This window comes from Jatropha curcas, chromosome 9, assembly GCF_041381405.1.
Source record: "Jatropha curcas cultivar XTBG-Jc1 chromosome 9, XTBG_Jcur_1.0, whole genome shotgun sequence".
Lineage (NCBI taxonomy): Eukaryota > Viridiplantae > Streptophyta > Magnoliopsida > Malpighiales > Euphorbiaceae > Jatropha > Jatropha curcas.
This window is the reverse complement of record NC_143159.1, coordinates 6,607,737-6,624,141: the sequence shown is the minus strand read 5'-3', so window position 1 is coordinate 6,624,141 and position 16,405 is coordinate 6,607,737. Positions and strand designations below refer to the sequence as shown.

The 16,405-nt window shown below is 32.3% G+C and overlaps 2 protein-coding genes across 3 annotated transcripts; one reads left to right on the top strand and one right to left on the bottom strand.

The window, feature by feature from the left end:
- The first annotated feature begins 3,990 nt into the window (after nt 1–3,990).
- Nucleotides 3,991–9,445, top strand: LOC105638951 (delta-aminolevulinic acid dehydratase 1, chloroplastic). 2 transcript variants are annotated; one of them, XM_012222868.4, is made up of 13 exons: nt 3,991–4,155; nt 4,303–4,635; nt 5,046–5,157; nt 5,275–5,348; nt 5,732–5,800; nt 5,904–5,987; nt 6,101–6,170; nt 6,883–6,938; nt 7,321–7,442; nt 7,746–7,817; nt 7,917–7,998; nt 8,086–8,163; nt 9,053–9,445. In XM_012222868.4, the coding sequence occupies exons 2-13, from the start codon at nt 4,324–4,326 to the stop codon at nt 9,218–9,220; spliced, it is 1,299 nt and encodes a 432-aa protein (XP_012078258.1). In that variant the 5' UTR covers nt 3,991–4,155; nt 4,303–4,323; the 3' UTR covers nt 9,221–9,445. The 2 variants fall into 2 exon arrangements, with proteins under 2 accessions (XP_012078258.1, XP_020536895.1); XM_020681236.3 differs by having other exon boundaries at nt 3,991–4,635.
- A 235-nt stretch (nt 9,446–9,680) lies between these two features.
- ILL6 (IAA-amino acid hydrolase ILR1-like 6) lies at nt 9,681–14,640 on the bottom strand. The gene is made up of 5 exons (XM_037635963.2): nt 14,003–14,640; nt 13,172–13,297; nt 10,659–10,973; nt 10,424–10,552; nt 9,681–10,312 (listed from the first exon to the last, which is right to left on the bottom strand). Exons 1-5 carry the CDS (start codon nt 14,597–14,599, stop codon nt 9,938–9,940), a joined length of 1,542 nt encoding a protein of 513 aa, XP_037491891.2. The 5' UTR covers nt 14,600–14,640; the 3' UTR covers nt 9,681–9,937.
- Between the last annotated feature and the right edge of the window lie 1,765 nt (nt 14,641–16,405).

The window sequence follows — 16,405 nt, the reverse complement described above, 5'->3', positions numbered from 1 at the left end:
TATGGATTTAGTTCTCATGCAAGTATTATGTTTATGTAAAATTTTTTATGTTTATCTAAACGGATTTGGTAGTATGCAGGAAATTCTAAACGGTTTTGTGACGGGTTTGGATGTTATTGGTTTATTTCGGAGTGGATTCGGATACTTAAAATGATAACGGATTTGAGATCGGGTAGTTTATTTTTTGTAGGTACCCCGGCTGCCATCGCTAGACATGTCCATTAACATAAGAAACATAGAAGGGAGTGAAATATGTGTAGAAGGCGATGAGTAGTTGTTAATGGCACGCGAAACGCATTGTTGGTTGGACAAACGAGCATCATGACAATGGAAAATGCTAATCATAATTAATATTATTTGGTCTGTCTTCCAATCCACATTTCATATCAACTAACTATTTTAAAAATAATTCTGATATATGATTCATAAAATAGCGATCGCGATGATAAAGAGTCTCACATCAACTAAATACTATATCTATCACAATATTACCAATATTTAACTTTTCTTTTATTTATTTTTGTTCTAATTAACAAATATCTTGGAGAGGTCCATTGTATCATAAAATCAAGGGAAAAATAAAATAATAATAATAATAATTTAGGAAGGTTTAAGTTAATATCTAAACGTAGAAGGAGGCATGTGTTGTTTTCACTATAATTTAAGAAAATGTTTTTATTTTTCCCTAAAATCAAATACAAACAAATTAATGATATCCCTTTTGATCAATAATTAATAGTTTGACTTGCATATAGAATTCAAAAACCATTGTCATGATACTCTAAAATTCTGAATAATAAATTATATTTATACCAATTATTATTATTTTACATAAAAAGATAAGGTTAATAGGTTTATTCTCAATCAGGATGAAGCCAGGATTATAACAAATTAAAGAGGACAAATTCTAAAATAACACTAATTAGGAGGACAAATGATAAAAAGAAAGAAAAGTTAGTCTACGTGAAGCTCTCTCATGCATGGCTCAAGGACAAGCAGCTTACATAGTTGTCGTGGAAACTATTCTCTGGCAGTTATATATACAATATAATTCAATAAATATAAAAATTAATTTAAAATACTCTAATCATTAAACAAATAAAATGATAAAAAGAAGAAAATAAAAAATTACATAAAGATTTTTTTTTTTTTTTTTTTTTTGAGAAACGTAAAAAATAATTATTTTCAACAGAAAATTGTGTAATTATTCTAAAACAGATGCTGTTACATTATAATTACAGCTTCATCAAACACTATTTTTCATTATAAGTTATGGGCATGGAAAATTGCTATATATGATCAGAATTAAATAGGTTATACTAATTAGACTGTGACACTGATCGAATCAAATAAAGTGAGATTAAATCCAAATTAACCAAAAACTATATAGAAACAAAATAAGAAAAGCAACGTACGTAGCTATCTAGCCCTGCGTTATTGTCCAAATACATTGTACCTTCAAGAAAAGATATTTCTTATACATTAAAAATTAGGAAATTATGCAATATTAAGAAAATTTAATTAATGTAATTAAGTTATAGTTTTTCTTCAGTTTTTTCGATATTAATATTCATAAAAATTAAATGAGTCCTATATTAAATTACTCATAAAATTAATCAAACATGGTATATATTTAAAATTTAAATGTTATTCACTTGTAAAAATGAAAACAAGACAACAATTTAAGACCGATGAAAAATGAAAATACAACAAAAATTATGGGATGAAGAAAGTACATGAAAGAGACGTATGTAAGAATTGGTCGATTGACCCCACGTATGCATGAATAACATTACTTCAAATTTTCTCAATTTTCCCACAGCATGCATCACAGAGATAAAGACTAAAACCAAATCTTCAAGATTCCAAATAATATCAAACCATTAATAGAAAAATAAGAAAAATGAAATTGCAACAACAAATTAGATTTTAATTATAAATTAGTTGGAATCGGTTAATAATCACAATACTGATGTTTAATCTTTAACCATATCTAAAATATAACTCTATAATAGATTTAATACCATGCATGAAAGTTCACACATAAAATCATCAAACTACCAAACTAAATAAAAGAAACATAAATTTTGTATATATGGTACAGAAAAAAAAATCTTTTAGTATGACAAATGAAAGTAATTTCCATGAACAACCGGGAAGAAAGAAAGAAAGAAAGAAAGAAAAAAGAAGGATTTGAAAGTATGAAAACTGAAAAGAAAGGAGGAAGCAAAAGGCAAATAAAAAGAAAGAGTCATTGGTTTAAATTGTGTATGATTGTGATGATTATCAAGAATTTCATGCGTGGAAAACCACGAGTTTGTACAAAATCTTGGCTTTTGATTTTGGTCCCACGAGAATCAAATCAACTCGATCACATGATTTTAGTTATTAGGTCCCCTCTCTTCTTTCTTCATTATTATCATTATTTTTGTACTAGGTTAAAAGTGAAGGGTTGTGTTCATAGAACCAGGCCAACTGAGCTTCCATAAATGGCCATTGGAGATGTATCTTTTCTTCTTTCGGATAAACACTTCAATTTTCATCCAAGATTTTTTGGCCTTCTTTCGTCATTGTCTAAATCTTTCATTGTCATCTCTCTAAGAGAATATTTATTGACATTGATATGTCATTTAATTCTGTGTCATGGAATGATGATGGTCTTGTACTCTTGTTCTTCTTTTCTTATGCCATTTTCTTTTCTTCTACATTCGAATTAATGTTATCTAAACATTAGGTCACCCAGCTCGTTTCCATTATATTTCAATATTATTTCCTAAAATTATATAAAATATATGGTAAATAATGTATTATTATAGTTTGTTATATCAACAAGAGATAAATTAAAGTGAACTATGTTCATCGAATCGAATTAATGATAACTTTTGTGGTAGAGAGAGTTCGAATTCGAGACTTTTTACTCATTATATCTACTATAAGAGGTAAGAAAATCAATCATATCATACTTGATTGGCAAGTTAAAGTCATTGTCAAACGAGTTCTATCGGAATATTTTCTTTTTCATCGAAACAATATATCATTTGGTAACTAAGTCCAACTAATGTTGGTTTAAGGTCCAATATAAAAAATTGGGCAACTCATCCAAATCGACGTTTTAGCAATTGGCCCAATAATTCTGGGCCTAGGCCCAACAAACAATAGCCTAATGCCCAAACGAGGAGTTAAAAAATTCAACTCCTATCCCATCTAAATCCTTATGTTTTTGCCTTTTGGAGAGAACTAAATCCCAGTGTTAAGCAAGTAAGCAACTCAGTAATTTCCTGTAGGTGTGCATACTATTTATGAGAGTCACGAGTCCAAACCTCCTACTTCTCATATTTTTTTCAAGGAGGGAAAATAAATATTAAAAATATCTAGGGAAATGTCATTTATTTTTATTAAAATGCATAATACACCAAATTAATTAACAAACTTAAACTCTTTTTTAAATTCCCTAATTTAAATGAGGACATCATTATCAATTTTTAATAATAATATTTTCTTTCCTCTAAATCTCATCATTTTCGAATAAAGAAAAATAAAATTATTTTTTTCCATCATTTATATCCAAATACAAAGGTGAAAAATAACTATAAAAAGAAATTTGATTATTTCTCATTATTTTTCTCTATCATTTTTCTTTCTATCATTTTCAAACAAATTCTTAACTTTCAAAATAAATATCAGAAATCTTGTCTAATCTTATTAATCACAAATTATTAGTAATGCCATTTTTCTTTCATGAATTAAGGCCAAATATTTTTTTTTAAAAGAAAGCTAAATACATAAAATTCAGTGTGTAATGTACTTCTATGTTAACTAGAATAAACTTTATTAAAAAAAGAAAATTAATCTTTTGAACTCAAAGAAGGGAAATTAGTTCTTAAAAAATGACAAAAATATTTAATTAGGCGACTGGCTTCACCGAACTTTCTCGCCGGAGAAATAGACCTTATGTCACACAATACCAACCACGTTTGACCAAGACGCTAATTAGAATCAGACCCAAACCCAATTGTCCTTATCAAGACTGGGCAGCGACAATCCTCTGTCAACTACTGCACCTATCTCCAACATAAATCCCTCTTCTCATTGGCTTCCTTTTCTATCCCAATCAGATAAGATCCTCTCTCTGTAGCCTCTCTCTCCCAGCCCGAGGTATCATTTCCCCATCTTCACTTCTTGTATTTACCTAAAATTTCCCGCGAAAATTTTTAACGATCTTATACATATCATAACCTAAGCGGAAGTTAATCCTATTTTTGATTATCTTTTGATTGATGCCGTTGATTTTGTTTGATTCAGACAATTTTGGAAATTAGAGTTATGACTTCGACAATCTTCAATGCTCCCTCTACTGTTCCGGCGATAAAAGGTTTAGATTGCAAAAACTACGTCGGTTTAAAGCCAAATGTTAACAATTTCAGGTTCAATTGTGTTAAAACACGACCTGTAAAGGTGTGTCCCACGCGTGTTTTGATCGTGAGGGCGAGTGAACAGCAGGACGGGCGTATGAAGAAGTTGGGACTGACTGATGCAGAATGGGAAGCCGCCGTTGTGGCGGGAAATGTGCCAGAGGCACCTCCTGTGCCGCCTAAGCCAGCTGCACCAGCTGGAACCCCTGTGGTTCCTTCGCTTGTGAGTTATTGAAAATTCAATTTGTGCTTCACTTGCTTGATTGAGTGACTTATAATCGGGGTTTCCCCTATTTTGCTTGGAATTTTCCTTTGGGCTCGGCTTGGTAAGCAGCAAGGCACTGTAATGTATTATAGTCAGATGTATTCCTGATGTATATACACTATTAGAAAGGCATTTGATTAATTCTTACATTGCATTATGGCTTTATCGAACGTATACTTAAATGTAATCTGCTTTGGTGATTTGCCTCTAAGCTATGGTAAAATAACTTGCTTAATTGTCAGGGTTCTATTAATAGTTTCTGATGGTTGTTATCTTTTAGGGATTCTAAAGAAGATTACTTTTGAGACTTATTATTTTTTGAATTATGCTACTGAACTTGGTTATTGATACTGATTTGTTTGTACCAGCCACTTAGCAGGCGCCCTCGTCGTAATCGCAAGTCACCTGCAATGAGAGCGTCATTCCAGGAAACTAATATATCGCCTGCAAATTTTGTTTATCCATTGTTTATTCATGAAGGTTGGCATTTGTGTGGATACCTGTTTGCATTCTGTTCATGCTTCTTTAAAAATATCCTCCTTTTCTATGGATGTGTGCCTATATTAGTTTGCCTGTAATAGTTTTTGGGATTTACAGGTGCGGAGGACACTCCTATTGGAGCAATGCCTGGATGTTATAGGCTTGGATGGAGACATGGACTTGTTGAAGAGGTAATCCATTCCTGCTCAATTTTCTGCTTCATTCTCAACTTAAATAAATAAATAAATAAAAATTCCAACTTTTCTCAATAGAAGCATTTATTCTGAAGCACTAGTTTTTGTACATGGAATTAGCTTAAGGATCTTTTCATTGCTGTATGTTCCAATAAAAAAGGCTGCTGTTCAGCAATTGACATCATGAATTCAAATCTTCACCAAAGAAAAGAAACAAGTAAAAAATTGAAGTATTACTAACTTCAATAAAAGGGTAAAACGACGTGCTTGAAGTACAAATTATGGTCTTAATAATTTTGGAATCATACTGAAAATACATCGCAAAAATACTCTATTTACTGAATTGCAGAGCAGTTTTAATGTAACCATGTCTGGAACAGGTAACAAAGGCTCGGGATGTTGGTGTGAATAGCATTGTGCTCTTTCCCAAAGTTCCAGATGGTCTGAAGGTGATCCTTCTCCTTATGGTTTTCAGTATCTGTTTTGTATCACTCGTAGATTTGCTCCTCTATTTTGTACAATTAAGCAATTTGATTGGTTCTTCCATACTAGAGTCCCACAGGAGATGAGGCATACAACGATAATGGTCTAGTACCTCGGGCGATACGGCTACTGAAGGACAAATATCCTGATCTTGTAGGTTAAAGTATTCAACCTTTCAATTTTATATCTTATAAAAGCAATTGAACTTTTGGGTGTTTGTCATTATATGTGGATGTGATGGTTTTGTCTATTCCATCGTTGCTTAGGTCATTTACACTGATGTTGCTCTGGATCCTTATTCCTCCGATGGACATGATGGTATTGTCAGAGAAGATGGTAAGATAAATTTGAAATTTCAGTATAGATTGATAGGAACATATGACAGCAGCATCTTATTTGAGGATTGTGATTGTTTTCTTACTTATATGTTTGTGCCTGGGTACTCTTATGGTTTAGATATCTGCACTTCTAGGATATAGATACTTGTATATTAATATTTCTTAATAGCAAATAATCCTGGCTGACATGATTATTATAAATTTAAGATGCCTTTACATTTTAAACCATGAATGAAATTAACCAGCTACTGTCTAATTGGAATTTGAAGTTGTTTTGCATAAGGTAAGCTTCTTTACTAGAGCTGCAGCCACATAAAGAAGATATAATTTCCAGATATGTGAATGTTAGGTTGATAAGTTCTTGGTGCCTAGAGTACAAAGGTCGATTTTGAGTGAAATTGCAACCACTCGAAAAGTTGGGAGTGAAATTGATAGCTAGGCAATCATTTAACCATATATAATCTCAGTTGTTGGAATTGAAATCAGAAAAAAAAAATCATCATACACTGGTTGTATGTCTTTTCTTCTTGAATTATGTAACTTAATTAGAATTATCAAAATATATTTAGTGGGTCATGTTTGAGTATATTTTTCTAACATCATTATGCACAAGGCATCCAAGTCGTGATTCACATCTTGATTCTCTAAAGAAACAACTTTTCTTGGGTGTGGACTCTGAGTTACCCATTACTGTCTGTGATACCTGGCAGGAGTTATCATGAACGACGAGACAGTGCATCAACTATGTAAACAAGCTGTTTCTCAGGTAATTGCAGTCTGATTTATGCATTAGAATCCAGAGTCTCATTTAATATCAATTATTTCTTTAGGAGTTCTGAATTCTCAGTGGCTTGCTCGAGGTTTTCTGATATATAATGGTACGATTTGGTTTTGATGATCCAAGTGCTCAAAAAACTTCTTTACATCTGAATTGAAAACCTAATATAAGTTTGACTAGGATGGTCTTCTAAATGCTTTGCGTTGCCCTTTACTTCTGAGATCTGGTAGGTCACTGATGGCTTGAATCCTTGTTGGAGGTCATATCATCCATTTTTGCATATTAGTTCAGTGGTACATATATGATGAACTTATTGCCTCTATGACTTAAGCTGTTTTTGCATTGTTTGTGCTGTAACTCCTATGAACAGGCCCGAGCTGGGGCAGATGTTGTTAGTCCAAGTGATATGATGGATGGCCGTGTTGGAGCAATTCGGGCAGCACTTGATGCTGAAGGCTTTCAGCATGTTTCAATCATGTCCTATACAGCAAAGTAATTGGAATATCATTTCTCTGCAAACATTATATATTAAGCTAATATATTTCTATGTGATGCTTATGCACTGGTTCCATATCCCACCACTGGGCAATTAGTAGGTACCATTGCTATTTATTAAATAATTGACACTATGAGTTGTCTTATCCTATGAATGCTAAGATCCACCTCTATGTCTGGCTTTTCCGTCAAGTTTTGTGATAAAAAAGTAAATAAATTTTTGAGAAGAAGTGATAACTTATCAGTTCTGTTTGCCACACATGTGAGATCTGATGTCAATTTTTTTTTATGTCAATCCAGATATGCTAGTTCATTTTATGGTCCGTTCCGAGAAGCACTAGACTCAAATCCACGATTTGGAGACAAAAAGACGTATGTGTTTTATTTAAAAATAAAATAAAATTATCATAAAATTTGGGGCAAGTGTTTCTGATGCCCACTGTCACATATTGGTTTTGCTTGTCACAAAAGCTATCAGATGAACCCAGCAAATTATAGAGAGGCTCTGATTGAGGCCAGTGCAGATGAGTCGGAGGGAGCTGATATCCTACTGGTTGGTATTGCTTTCTTTGAAGGTTGTTAATTAATGGCAGGTGGTCCATGGGCCTATCATATTGACATTTCATGATTTGCAACACAGGTGAAGCCAGGTCTTCCCTATTTGGATATCATAAGGCTTCTCAGAGATAAATCTGCTTTGCCCATTGCTGCATATCAGGTAACCATTTTCACACAAGATTCAACTGACAAAACCTGATCCTCTGTTCTCATCTTTCAGTCTCAACTATATATATATATATTTTTTTTCTTTTTTCATTTTTAATCTCCTATGCATCTTCCGTTAAGCCTTAAACCTCTGTTTCTAGAAATGATTGTTCATCTTCATACTGCAGATTTAATGTGTTGAATGTTGCAGTTGCATGAAAAAATTTCTATTTTCTATTTGTGGAGGATGATGCCTTAGTATCTTCTGTGCACCACATGTGCATATTGTCCCCAAAGCAAAGCTAAACAGAGGAAAGTGATTTATGTATCTCACCCTAACTAGTTTAGGATGGAGGTTTGATCAAATTTTAGATGTAGATTGCTAGCAGATGCTGCCATATTGTCAGGGTTCATGTGCCTTCCGTAGTTGCATATATCAAATTTTGCACAATTAGAAGATGGCTTGTTATGTATACGAACCATAGCTTCTGCTTTGCAATTTAATTATCATTAGAAGTTGAAAGGGTAGAGACAAATAGGGCCCATGAGGTGAAAATATGTGATGTGGACTTACTTGGCTTTGGGGCAATCAATGCTAACCAATTAGCTAGCTAGCTTGCCACCCTTATACGCCTTTGTGGATTTTGATATTTAGTCAATATGAGATTCTCAACAATTATCTTGTCAATCAGCATATTGATAAACTCTTCCACGGTAAAGGGAGACTCGAAAGATGAGATGCGGTGCATGTTTTTTACAAATTACAACTGTTTGTTTTTTTTTTATGGTATTCCCTGTTTACCAAAGCAATATATTCATGTATCGTCTTCTACATCCTACTTGCTGTTCCTGTATTGGTGATTCTTTTCTCTGATGTTTTTCTTATAATATTACGTCTCCAGGTCTCAGGTGAATACTCGATGATTAAAGCTGGTGGAGTTCTCAAAATGATTGATGAAGAAAGGGTTATGATGGAGTCCCTGATGTGTCTCCGACGAGCGGGTGCCGACATAATCTTAACTTACTTTGCTCTGCAAGCTGCTAGATGTTTATGTGGTGAGAAGAGGTGAGCCTTGACTATTAATTTAGGGAATTGATAGTTGTGGAGAACACAGAAAGTCTGCTCCATTTCTTCATTTTTGTTCTTGTAACTACGTGACATTAGTGTAAAGTTGGAATCTGAATTGGTGTGCTTAATAGGTTAGTTTCCAGTCCATTTTCATTTTGTCGAAAAGCAGGAAGAATAAACAAGATGTGCGCCTTTAAAATAATAATATGTATTGTCCTATGCAAAATGGATGCCAAGCATAAATGTTTGTTGAAAAATAGCATTTTTTTTATGCTCGAGTATTAGATCATTTGAGCATTGATGGTCCTCGTGTGGGACTCACTGGTGCACCAATTCTCAGGGGCATCAATGGTTCAGCCTTTTGGGTTAGGCTGGATAAGCTCAAATGTTAACGATAAGTTGGATTTGAATCAAGCACTAAAAAACAGAAGTAGAGGAACTGCTTTCAGCAGGGAATTAAATTGAGTAAATGCTAATTTACTATTGATTGAAGAACATGAAATACAGTTGCAACTACATCTAGGACCACATCTCTCCCTCCATCCTTTACACTAGCAATGGAAAAACCTTTCCTCCTACTGGGTCCCCAATCCCCAACATAAGTACAACAACAAAGAAAAAGAGAGCGTGAGCATGAATCACGCAGCAAATTCTCTTGCTCTCTTAAAACATGTCTACTTAAAAATCTACTAATCAAAGTAAACCCAAAATTCTTCTATCATAACCCATTAGTCATGTCAATAAGGTATCTTTCTGCAATGGCTGCATGAGTTGCAGCTCCAAAAGGAAGAACATCCTCATCTATCATAAAATAGGGAGAGTGACCTATGTGTGTTGACCCTAAACTCTCATTCCTCATGCCTATATAATAGAAGGCTGCAGGGACTAATTGTGAGTAAAATGAGAAGTCCTCTGCACCCATCATTGGTGGCACCACTCTGAAATTTGTCGAACCTAATAAATCACTTGCTACCTTCTTCACATGTTCATACATGTCATTGTCATTTACTGTTGGTGGGTAGATTGTGTATTCTTGCTCGAAGAAGTCTACCGTTGCAGAACATCTGAAAACACTTGCCTGTTCTACAACCACCTGTTTTATAGTGATCACAGACAAACCCTCAATCATTAAACTGCTAATCCAATAGTAGATTTTTCACTTGATTTTCAAAAAAAAATAAAAATAAAAATAAAGTCTACGAACCTCCCTAATGCGTCGAAGAAGTAGGTAGAAGCTTGAGTTAGAGAAAGCCCTAAAGGTGCCACCAAACACAACAGTGTCTGGTATCATGTTAAGATTATTGCCTCCATCCACTGTGGTAACAGACACTACCTATGTATCACAATTAGAAAATTATATCAAACACATCAAAATGAAAAAGGAATAGAAAGAAGCTATATGTAGAAGAATTGGGAAGAGAAAATTATATAACATGAACCTGAGAGTCCAGTGGATTTGCTTCGCGAGAGACAATACTCTGTAAGCTGATGATAGCAGCAGAGGCTGCTAAAATGGGGTCAACAGAGTGGTGTGGGTTATCGGCACGACCCTTTTTGCCACTAATTACTGCTCTGAAGAAACCGCAGCCGGCGAGCAAAGGGCCAGGCCTTGAACCAATAATGCCTGTAGGATGTTCATGGGACACATGAACTGCAAATATAGCTTCTACATCTTCTAATGCTCCATCTTTTATCATTCTTTTTGCTCCATTCCCAGCTTCCTCTGCTGGCTGGAACAGCAGAATCACAGTTCCCTGATATAAAATCCCAAGTACAGCTAGGATTAGCATTTTCTTATTAAATTCTAGTAACACCCAGTTATTCAATTTATTGTTTAATTACTCTTGGATGCTAGCATGATGAGCAGCCATTACTAAAGCCTTATTATTAAACCAACAACTTCTAGATCATATTTCAGTCACATGCTCTATTCTATAATAAGACAAACTCTTTTAAAGCTTTACTTTTATCATATTTATCCCTTGCAGATATGACAAAGGTACATGTATGAGTTTATACAGATAACTTTTAATGGCAACAAAATAACCAAGGCAACTTTTCCTGCTAAAAGCCTTTTTTTTTCCATTAATAAATATAAAGTTCTCTCAGGGTTCTATCTTTCAATTGTACTAAACCATATGTTCAAAATATTATAAACATCACTTGATTATAAATGATTCTTAAGTGCTCAGTGCTCACTCTATTTTAACTTATTTTTATAATTATAAGGTATTCTTAAAGCAAGCAAGATTCTTGGCCTACCTATTCTCTTTAAGATAGAATTTTTTATTTTTAGAAAAAAGATAATAATAAAATTAAATCTCTTTTGCATATGAATGATAAATGGTTTGACGAGAAGACATCCATTAAGCAATATTAATAATAATATATTCCAGTTAGTGGGCAACTACCGCTAGAAAAGAACCGTTTAGGATGAAGATAAATATCAGTTTAACTGCTAGTTACTTTTTCTTCTTCACGCACTTTCCCATCCACAGATATGTGTGTGGTTGTCATTGTGTGGGAGAAAGCTTCCAAAAGTTTGACCAAATTCCAAAATAATTTAACCTAAATATTTATTTTTTAATATTGTCCACACGCCAAACAATTAATCATTTCATAATTTATGAAAAAAAAAAAACCTGACACATCTAGTGCACCATTTACCAACAATGTAAAACAAAGAATTGGACAAAATAATTTTTTCCATAATAAAAAAGGATTGTTAATAATTAAATTTTAAGAAGAGAATAAGAAAAGGAACAAGAACAAGAAAGAAACGTATGGTGTGAAATGTTAAAATAAGGAAAAATGAATAAAACAACTCATTAGGTCACATATTCAAAACAAAAAGAAGAAATCTCTCAATACCCACTAATTTGAAAATGGTTATAATGTCTTAGTTTAGCTTGTGAGCCTTGAAATGATGAGAGAGACAGAAAGAAATCAATTAACCCTACGAGTGTTACACTTGAGGATGATATGAAACCACATTTCACTCTCTTTGTAACCAGAAAGAATTTCATGTTTGCTTGAGGATCCATTTTCTAACATGTCAAAAATTTTGGAACAAATAAATATATACACAAAATACATATAAAAAAAAAACCTTAAAACCAATCTTTATTACTGCATTTTTAAACAAGAAAAGTGAAAGTGCCTCTTTACTTTTCAGCCCTTATGCCATGCTAATGTAGGGTCAAAATTGAGCTAGCATTTTGTCTTGTAGCTAACACAGTTCAATATAGAAATTTATTATGCTCAACAACTTCAATTTTCAAAAAAAAAAAAAAAAAAAAAAAAAGAAAAGAAAAGAATATGACCATGTGAAAATGTCATTTTCATTAAATGTGTGTGGATGTGCTAATGCTTCAAGGGAACTTATACTGCAGAGGGTCAGTAGGCATTAACATACCATTGAAATATTTAGCATTTAATTTATTATAATGTAGAAATTTTAGATTAAAATTTTTGATACTTGGGGAATTTTTTTTGAATCAAAAAAGAATTTAATGAATAAAAAACTGTTGTACATATGTATATATATAAGAATAAGAACTGAAATAAATTTATTCCAATTCTGTGGATGAAACTTATCCAAGCAAATTGACCTTCTTTGAGAAATAAAAACACTGACCCATAAGATGCTTTCTATTCATTTATGTCGAGAATTAAATAATTTTTATGGTCCTTATGTCTTACTTAACCATTATGCTATATGTTTGGGAAAGAATGGAAAAATGAAGGAAAATAGAAAGAAAAATATAGATATGGGTCCAAACAAAATTTTCTTCCAAAACTTGGAAGGAAAATGAGTTAAGACGTAAGAGAACCCAAAATTACAAATTTTACCCTTTTCCATTGCCATATTTTAAATTTATGAAATATTAATATAATAAATGTTTAATTACTCAAATAAGAAAAACTAAAAGATTAGAAAAAGGAAGAAAACCTTCAAAAGATGTTCACGACTCTTCAAAATCTTGGCAGCACCCATCAACATTGCAACATGTGCATCATGCCCACAAGCATGCATTTTCCCAGCAACTTTGCTTTTATGTTCCCATTCTACAGCTTCCTGTTAGTTGAAATTTCACAAGATTTGGTTAATTTATTTTATCATGCTAAATTAACCATTTTCCCTCACAATTTGACCTAGAAAAGAGTAAAGGTAACTTCCAATCCAACAAACAAATTATAAAGTGATTCTAACGTCAGAGAATCTATGTAGATACTTCTTCGATTTTGTCATTATATCCAGACAATCTTAAATTTTGATATTCGAATATTCTCATAATTTATCACATGTCAGATTAGATCTGAGCCATCTTGAAGCGTACATATATTAAATGACAAAGTACTAAGTACACCTCTCTTTTATTTCGGATATATATTAAAATAATAACAAATATAAAAATAATGTAAAAATACTAGATATATGTAAGGTTTTTTTTTTTTTTTTTTTTTGAAAAATTCTTAAATGATCAATTGAGTCATGACTTAACAATAAACAAGACAAAGGAAGATTTCCTTGAAAAAAAACTTGGAAATAGACTTTTTTTTTTCTTTTTCTTTTTACAATCTTTCCTTTTTTCTATCCCCACGAATAAAGGAATAAAAAAAAGTAAACCCAAAGAAAAATAAAAAGATAAAAAAGCTTCATAAAATCCAACTCATTCTTCATGAATACATGCATAGTCATATCACAAACACAACATGAAATGCATAGTCACATACATAAATAAATACAAGAACAAATCTGAAGGATAGGATATAACTAAACCTGAATAGGGAGAGCATCCATGTCAGCTCGAATAGCCACAAACGGAGGCCCACCAGTACCGATCCAAGCCCGAATACCCGTTTTAGCCAAAGGATACTTGTATTCGATATCCATTTTATCTAACTCGTTTCTAACCAACTCACTTGTTTTAACTTCCTCAAAAGCCAACTCAGGGTTTTCGTGAATCTTCCTCCTCACGCTTTTCAGCCACTTAATAGTCTCCGGCCGCCGTGCCAGGGCAAGCACAGCCTCCGAACAGGCCTTAGTCCATATATTGCAATCTGTAGAAGATTTTCTCAGCCTGGATGCCGATTGATTCTTCAGCGAATTTAAAGACTTGTGATTCAAGGAAGTTACTTTATCGAAAAATGAAGAATAGTCATTGTTAGCAGTAGAACAAGAGGAGGAGGTTAATAAAATAATATTATTATTAGAAAAAATCAGTGAGATTAAGAGTAATAACAGATTAGTATGAGAATTCATTTTGAGAGAGAATGTGTGAAAAGAGTTGCAGAAGAGAGAGAGAGGAAAAAAGAAAAGTTGAGAAGAGACAGAGAGGGAGAGAAACAGAAAGAGAGCAATGAGGAGGCAGAGCATTAGAGCACGAGGGGATAAAGAGCGAGAAAATAGGGCACGTGGGGGAATATGGACGCGAAATGTAAATTATAGATAATATAATATAATATAATAGTCGATGAATTAAGTGATTTAAGGCGTCGAATCGGAAAAGAAGGGTCCACCACTTTCAGGAGCCGTTCCGAATGGGATAGATTGACCCGCTTCCATTGGAGAAATTACAAATGCTTTCATACGCTATATTTTTCATTTATCCCCTTAAAAAAAAAAAAAAAAACTGCTGACATCAGGTTTTTTTTTTTGCTTGGTATGTAAAAGTATTATTGGTGAGATAATACCTCGTAAATATGACGTACTTTTGAGTTAATAAGGATCAAGACAGTGACTGAGATTGAGCCAGATTGAAAGAAAATAAAGAGCCAAAAATTATTCAAAATATTAGGAAAGTAAATTTTTAATATTTTAATATTTTCATAGACAAAAGTTTTAAAAAATTATCACTACTTCAAGCAGTAAATATATATAAAAATTAGTTTTCTCCTCGTGCTTCCTAAATTGTTCATGCTCCTTGATTCAATTCAATCGGTCAATGACGGAGAGAAAGAGGGCTAGGGGTGGCCTATGTCCCCTCAGTAAAATTGTTTTTCCAAAATTGATATCTAGATTTCTAAAAATTTTCAACTTTATCCATTAAAATAGTGTAATTTTTTAACTTAGCCCTCCTAACTTCTAAAAAAAAATTTGCCCCTTTCTTCAAACTTGGCTCCACCACTGGATTTAATTAGGGTTCTATGAACAAATATTAGGAGGTAAGAGCTCCTATATTTGTTAAGAAGTTAGTTTCAACGCAGATTAGCTGGTTATTGATAGCTCTTATGAAACATAACACTAATGTTATTGGATGGGAAATTATGAGGAGGCAGATTAGAAATTTTTTTGTTCCTTGTTTTTCTAGAGTCAATATATGAAAATTAAATTAAGTAATGAAATATGGAATTGGCTTGCCTACATCCAATACATAAAAAATAAATAAATAAATAAATAAATAATAGCATACCAAATACACGAGGACTTTTTCCTTTTACATTAGGTCTGTAAAACTATTTGACACCGAAACTCGTTAAGACAGATTAAATGATCATATTTGATTTTTTCTATCAATTTAACCTTAGAATTTGTTTAGAATGATTAAAATGTGAAAATTATTATATAAACATTAATTAAAATTATATTTCGAATCAGGTTATATAATTTATTAAAAAATAATTAAATCTGGAATAGAGAAAAACGACACATGAAGAATATTTTGTTCTTCTTTATAGCCTAACTAATGATTTTGAGTTCATATATATATATATATACTTTTGAACATTTTAAAATTGACCTTTATTATTGAATTTATTACATATGAAATCCACGCATTTCTCATATTGAACATATTAATATTACACTGCATGTTTTATGAATTTACTATGTATTGAAAAAATAATAGTTTTAAAGATTTTGAACCGCAATTAATTAAGAAGTGCCAGAAAACTTTGATGTGAGGGTTTTTGGTATAGAACGAGACGGATAAAAGTCAATCCGGTTAAATTAAATCAATTCATTAATTTTTAAAAATTAAAATAAATTTATGAGCTAAATTGACTCAAAAGTGACCAAATCTAATATTTTAATTATTTTAAAAAGTTTAAAATATTAAATTAATTCAAAAGATCGATCTTTTTTATTTTTTAAAATAAGTTTTAGGATGCCAAATTGGACTATATTCCATTTGTATATTAATTAACATTGCAAAGTAGTAATAAATAAAAGACATACAATAGG